At 39.9% G+C, this 7,327-nt stretch overlaps 1 protein-coding gene across 1 annotated transcript in view; it reads left to right on the forward strand.

Annotated features, from left to right (window-relative positions):
- Positions 1–398: 398 nt before the first annotated feature.
- The window catches only part of LOC307118486 (NACHT domain- and WD repeat-containing protein 1), a gene marked incomplete at its 5' end in the record, with an annotated part of 42,842 nt that continues 35,913 nt past the window's right edge, over positions 399–7,327 (forward strand). The window contains 10 exons of the mRNA XM_079804113.1: positions 399–452; positions 699–752; positions 966–1,070; positions 1,175–1,255; positions 3,414–3,515; positions 3,654–3,951; positions 4,298–4,497; positions 4,589–4,977; positions 6,603–6,733; positions 7,017–7,225. Coding sequence (XP_079660239.1) covers positions 399–452; positions 699–752; positions 966–1,070; positions 1,175–1,255; positions 3,414–3,515; positions 3,654–3,951; positions 4,298–4,497; positions 4,589–4,977; positions 6,603–6,733; positions 7,017–7,225 — 1,623 coding nt within the window. The remainder of the gene's footprint in view (positions 453–698; positions 753–965; positions 1,071–1,174; positions 1,256–3,413; positions 3,516–3,653; positions 3,952–4,297; positions 4,498–4,588; positions 4,978–6,602; positions 6,734–7,016; positions 7,226–7,327) is intronic.

Here is a 7,327-nt window from a genome sequence, read left to right on the forward strand (position 1 = left end):
TGCCTACTGCGCTACTGTATTTTAATGTTGGTCATTATGGTGATACTTGGAGAGCCAAATATTTTCTGAGGTGGTACTTGGTATAAACATTTTGAGAACCACTGCCTTATAAGTTTGAAATTCGCCGTTCCCATGGCAGTGTGTAATAATAACAACACACGCAGAGCGCCATCTAGCGGTGATTGCGCGGCATTGACTAAGGCACTGAGTCAAAGACCGCGCGCCTCCTCAGACGCTCTTGGATCCGAGTTAGGTATGAATATGATAACCAAAGGGGAATTTAAAGAAGACATAATAGTGACAGCAGTGTATGGATGCAACTTAGGCCGATTAGCTGTTCTTTTTATATGAAGTTCAGTACAGACGCCCAGTGTGTGTGAAGCCTGCTGTCCGGTGCCATGTGGACATACTACAGAAATGGAGTTGTACCGAAAAGAAATAAGCAGAAATCGGTAAATTTTTTATTTTTAATTCAATATATTTGATTCTTTTACAGACAGTGTATTTATCAATAGACTCCATGTAATAACATGTGAAATATTTTAATTTAATGATTTGATTTATTTGTTTGATAGCTTAACTTTTGATCCTTGCATTAAAAGTGCATGATCTAGTTACTTATTAAAATACATAGACACAGTAAACTCTCACCCTCATATAACAAGTATCCTCAATAAGCATGTGTTACAACTAAACAGGAAAATGAAGTTGTCAACCTTCCTCCCATTTCCAACGGGAAGTCAGCAATACTGGTAAGCATTTTCATTGGTTAAAGTTAGTCTTTTTTTTAATGAAGAAATCTCCTGCAGTTGTGACAGTTTTCTTCTTTCGCATCGGCTGTAACACAATCTGTTAATTTAGTGTTGCTAATTCGGCTTCTTGTGTTACTTGGGGAAGCCAATCATTTGAGCTGTTTGTGTGGCACACTTTGACGCTCCCTCATTTAAGATGCATGATTTGTTCAGGATCACCACACCAAAGGCCAAACCACAGCCCAGAGACTACAGGAGCTGTTCTTCTCCCAGGGTCCGAGGGATCACGGGCCCCTGCACACAACCGTCCGGAAGAAGGTGCATGAGGAATACAGAGAGATTACAGATCTCATGCTACCCTATAAATGTGTTATAAGATTAATGTGCTAATATATTGTGTGATTGTCTTGAATATGTAATAGAAAAGCACTTTAGGCCACCAGGTCGTTCCATTCTCCCGGATGAGTGTGGAAACAGAGCTGGAAATCACAGCTCACCTTAAGGTAAGTGTGAAACGTTAATGAATGTTTCAGAAACTACTTCCCAAAAAATATGTTTTAAGCTCTGGGACCATTTTCGGGATTTACGCCTGGATTTGGCCGACCCAAATTGAAAAGCTTCCCATACCCACATACAGTGGTCTCTAAATACACAATTTTGGAGTCATTTTAAAGGAAAACCTTTGAAGTTTCATAAACCACTGCTAAAAGTGATAAACATGTGAGTATATGTTGTATAAGCTGTAATACCAATATACAGTGGTAAAAATACAATATCCCAGTGTCATTGAATTCTTTTTTTTCCAGTGTTTGCTGAGATATGCTGGAAACAGCCCAAACTGTCTGCAGGGTGCTAGAGCACACAGGGCCCGAGTTACACACTTTCAAAAATGAATTTATAACCAAAAAATAAAAACCGCCTCTTTTGTTTGTCTGTTTTTTTTTCATATTTTGTATGTTTATTATATCACACACAACATATACTATAATATTTATCACTTTCTGAAGTATTCCTCCATTCAGATTCATTTGAATAAATCTTGCATACATGATCCACACAAAAATCTTTTTTCCAGTATTTTCTGGAATCTAGTGGAAACAGCCCACACTGTCTGCAGGGTGCTAGAGCACACAGGGCCTGCGTTACACACTTTCAAAACTGAATTTATTATCATTATCATTTATTATAGCTCAGGCTACATTTACTCACATGTTTATCACTTTTAGCTGTGGTTTATGAAACTTCAAAGGGTTTCCTGTAAAATGACACCAAAGTTGTGCATTTAGAGACCACTGTATGTGTGTATGGGAAGCTTTTCAATTTGGGTCGGCCAAATCCAGGCAGAAATGGTCCCAGAGTAATTTAGTGTAAATAAGTTACTTTGTGTAAAACATATGCCAAAGTGATGCATATCTCCAGAAAGTAGAGACTCCAAGGTCAGTAGGTCAGAGCTCCTCCACAGACATTTAATATCGAAAGCATATACATGATGATGTACAGGGTCCGCAGAGTTTAAGTGGTTAAGAACGTTTTGCTAACATTCCCATTAAAGGGATAGTTCAGCCAAAAATGAAAATTAGCCCATGATTTACTCACCCTCAAGTCATCCTAGGTGTATATGACATTCTTCTTTCAGACGAATAAAATCTGAGTTATATTACAAAAGTCCAGGCTAATCCAAGCGTTAGAATTGGATTTATAGCTGCTCTGCTTTTGAATAAAAGCGTCCATAAAAGTGCATCTGCCCATCATATAACTGCTCCACACGGCTCCGGGGGGTTAATAAAGGCCTTCTGAAGTGAATCAACGCGTTTGTGTAAGAAAAATATCCATATTTAAAACTTTATCTAGTAAACTTTCAGCCGACCGCCTTCTGTGGAAAAGTGTTGAATGTTGAAAGTGAAACTCAAGATGCGTCCGTGACGTCATGACGAGCGGACCTGGTCGCGGTAGTCTTTCAATCGGCAGGGGAACTTTCAACAATTTTTCCATAAATTGAACAGGGAAGGCGGTCGCTCCATTTTAAATATGGATATTTTTCTTACACAAACGCATCGATTCGTTATGAAAACATTATTTCTGAATGTTCTCTGAACTCTGAAAAGTTTTAGGTGAGGTGACGTGGTTATGTTACATGTACTAACTATAGTAATAACAGTAAATTATGCATAATTACAAGTAACTAACCGTAACCCTATAGTAAGTACATGTAATGCACCGCGGAACCGCCGCAACTCTGCCGTCATTATGTTAAGCCCCGCCCACCGACTCTATACACGATGTGATTGGCCTGACCAGAGTTTGTTTTTTTCCAGCTCGCAAGCCACCGGAGAGTAAATGGCCTTTCCATTTGCCAAAAATAAAAACAAGTAAGCCCAAAAAGTAACGCAAAAGTAATGTAACGCATTCATAAAAAGTAACTAAGTAACGCAATTAGTTACTTTTTAGGGAGTAACGCAATATTGTAACACATTACTTTTAAAAGTAACTTTCCCCAGCTCTGTGTTTATTGCTGTATCATTTTTGAATAACCCAGAGGCCAAAATGCCAATTAAGTATTTTTTTTCAAAGGATCATCTGAGTTTGAGAAATTACAGCAACAACAAAAATGAAAATAATTAGTTAATTAATTAAAAAATGTCTGGTAATTTCTCTGTCCAGTACCATTTGCATCAGCGTCACTCAAAGGGAATCACTCCGAATTCATCTCTTGAGGAGAAAGGAGCTGTAGTGTTTCAGAAGACAAAAACAGTTTTGTTCAAGGTTAGTATGATGTGTAAGCATTATTATAATCACAGTTTTATGTAGGCATGATGTGATCGTATATAGACATTCATTACTCTTTTTTTGGGGGGGCTAAAGCACCAGGTTTAATCAAACGGTCCTCCTCATGTCCTGCAGAGTCTTGTGCCACTGGAAGAGAAAGAGAAGGAAGAAAAAGAGGATGAGGAGGAGGAAGAAAAGAAAGAGGGAGCAGTAATTGTTCAAAACGCATCTTCATGTACGGACGAGGCCCCGGATGGACAGGGATCGCTGTCTGAGGGAACATTTAGAGCTGCCGATACTGACGTCAAACAGAGATTAGATGATCCAAAACGGCAACGTTATTCTTCTCCAAACACCTTAAATCAGGACAGCATTTCATCGTGGCATTTTAAAGAGCGGAGATTCATGATCTATCTGTGTGGGGGATATAAAGGTATACAATTATTTGAATTTTTTTGAAGTCTCATGCTCACCAAAGCTGTCAGAAATACACTGAAAATGATACTATTGTGACTGTGAAACTTATTTTTTATTTTAATATTAGTACATTATTTCTATGTAATTTATTTCTGTGATGCAAAGCTGTATTTTCAGCATCATTACTCCAGTCTTGAGTGTCACATGATCCTTCAGAAATCATTCTAATTTGATGATTTGATGCTCAAGAAACATTTATGATTATTATTTTGTCCAATTGAATGCAATCTAGTTGAATACATTGCAAATAAATTGAATTAAAATTCAAATGAAGCTGCACATAAAATATGTCGTGTGTGTAGATACCGTCCCAGAGCGCAGTGCACTGATGGAGAGTGTGTACCCTCGGCTGTATCTACACTGTAAGCAGAGAGGATATGATTTCAGGATGATAGACCTGCGTGCCGGAGTCGGAGATCCTGTTTCGGACCATCATGACTTGGCAGAGATGCACATGGAGACACTTAGGCGTTGTCAGGAGACCGAGGGGCCAAACTTTTTTGTAAGATTAATTGTACACAGTTTATGTGCATTCCAAGAGAGTCTCGTGAGGGACAATTGAGTATTATCAAGTCTTTTTCCTTGTCTTGTAGATGCTCACCGGACAGAAGCATGAGATGCGGTCACTGCCGAATACCATTTCCCAAGCAGATTTTGAAGCTATTTTAAAAATGGTGGAGAGAAGCAAGAAGAAGCTATCCAGGAGGCAGTCAGACATGGCGGTTGAGTCACAATCCAGTATCGGCGACACCAGGAGTTTTGTCCTTGATAAAGAACCCATTTTGTCAGAGGAGAAGGAACCTTCTCAGAGCTCTGCCGTCATGAGTGAGAACTCCATCTCCAGCTGTTCCCTGTCAGATGGAGACGAGACACATCTGGCCAGGAGCTGGATGGACTATGACCAGGATTCGACTCTCTTGCAGACATGGTATAAGCTGGATAAAAACACAGTTCCTGCTGTGTACCGCTTGCTTCCCGTCAGGTAAGTGTACGCTTTAGTAACGTAATCCTGCATATCACATAACAAGTACCTTTTTTACTCTGACTATTGCGTGTTACTTGTAAAAGTAAATTAGTGAAAACATCTCTTTTCATCAGTTCCAGTTCCTTTTGTTGAAGTCACTGAGGATTATAAAATCTGCGAATCAGGAAGTACTCACCAAACAAGTTAAAAACAATGGAGTAATTGTTTTCAATAGATATAAACAACTCTCTTTGTTGGGTTCCCATGGCAGAGAATAGTGATGGTAGACACAATACGACTTGCATTGATGCAGTTGTCATGTTTAAAGAGGACCTATTATGCCCTTTTACAAAGTCTTGATTTTGTTTTCGGGGTCTAATACAACAGGTTTTCATGCTTGAATGTTCAAAAAACATTCTTTTTCATATATATAGCAGGGCTCGACATTAACGCTTGTCCGGGACAAGTGGATTTTTTTGAAGGGGCAAGTGAAAAAGAATTTTACTTGCCAGACGGACAAGTATCCTGGTTAAAATGTCAAAAAAAATAACTAGGGAATCACCAAAGTGCAATAATTCTGCATTCAGTTAGTGTAGGTGGAGATCGATAGTGGATCATAATATAAAACGAAGGTTGAGCTGTTGAGGCAACAAAATCGAAAACAAATGAGCGCCGCTCATACAAAGAAACTTTAACGTTACCATACACGGTTAAAATTGTGTGGTTTTTATATTTATAACATATGATACAGTTAAAGGGTTAGTTCACCCAAAAATGAAAATTCTGTCATTAATTACTCACCCTCATGTCGTTCGACACCCGTAAGACTCCGTTCATCTTCGGAACACAAATGAAGATAATTTTGTTGAAAGCTGATGCTGAGAAAGGCTTCAGATAGGCCTCCATTGGCATTCAGTACATTCACACTCACAAGACCCATAAAAGGCACTTAAAACGTCGTTACAAAGTCCATCTCACCACAGTGGCTCTACAATAATTTTACGATGCGACGACAATAGTTTTTGTGTGCAAAAAAAAATCAAGATAACACCTTTATCCAACTTGTTCTTGTCTTCCGTGTGTGCCTCCACGACGCATGCGCGAGAATATGACGCAGATCCGGCGTTCGGACACATGACCCAGAAGCGATTTGTTTACGAGCAGAGGAAGACGCGCGTGTCTAAGCTGTTGAATTCTACATTGATCGTGCTTTAGGTCTCGGCGTAGTTCTCAAAATGGGACTAATGTGCGCATTTCATGGATTTCCGAACCCCGGCGCTACGTCATATTCTCGCACATGCGTCGTGGAGGCACACGCGGAAGGCAATAACAAGCTGGATAAAGGTGTTCTTTTGATTTTTTTTTTGCGCACAAAAACTATTGTCGTCGCTTCGTAAAATTATTGTAGAGTCACTGTGGTGAGATGGACTTTGTAACGACTTTTTAGTGCCTTTTATGGGTCTTGGGAGTGTAAATGTACTGAATGCCAATGGAGGCCTATCTGAAGCCTTTCTCAGCCATCAGCTGTGATCATGCCAGTGGTCCTCTCTGATTTCTTCCTAGAGCTCATTCAGATGCATTTGTTTTCCATCACGCTTTTCCCCTTTACTTTATAATAGCACACATCACCCTGACTTCCTCAGCCGGGACGGGCATCGCAGGAAGCTGGGAAGGAAGGCATGGCGCTCTTCCTGTGTGAAACTGTGGAACGTGCTGTGGCGGTCTGGACCTGAGGCCATTGGGGAAGAAGCCACCTGCCGTCTGCTTAGAACAGGTGTTTTGCAGACATAATGAAGTTAATCCAGCTTTCCTGTAGCTCAAACAGTAGAGCATGGCGCCAGCAACGCCAAGGTCATGGGTTCGATTCCCAGGGAAAGCAAGAACTGACAAAAATGTAAAATGTGTACCTTGAATGCGATGTAAGTCGCTTTGGATAAAAGCGTCTGCCAAATGCATAAATGTAAATGTAAATGTAAATGTAGATGAAGCCTGCACTTGAAAATGGATGTAAAAAGTCTCATTTGTAATCATCAAGCCAAATGTTGCGTGTGTTTCAGTGTTGGACTGGGAAGTGGAACAGGGTCTTGGAGGGAAGCAGCCGCCGGAGGAGTACAGTCACTGTTATAAGAGGATCATCACTGACCTTCTGTACAATCTGAAAAATGATAACGCATCACAGTTCATAGACCTACACAAAGGAAGACCTGAAATCAACCAAACCTTACATCAAGCTCAGCAGCGCTTTATACGCAACATCCACCTCAAGGTCTGTCTCCAATCTGTCTATCACACTTACACTATTGCTCAAGTGTCTGAAGAAAAATAAATTAATACTTTTAATCAGCAAGGATGCTGTAAATTAATCAAC

Source organism: Gobio gobio (genome assembly GCF_949357685.1).
Source record: "Gobio gobio genome assembly, chromosome: 2".
In the NCBI taxonomy this organism is placed as follows: Eukaryota; Metazoa; Chordata; class Actinopteri; order Cypriniformes; family Gobionidae; genus Gobio; species Gobio gobio.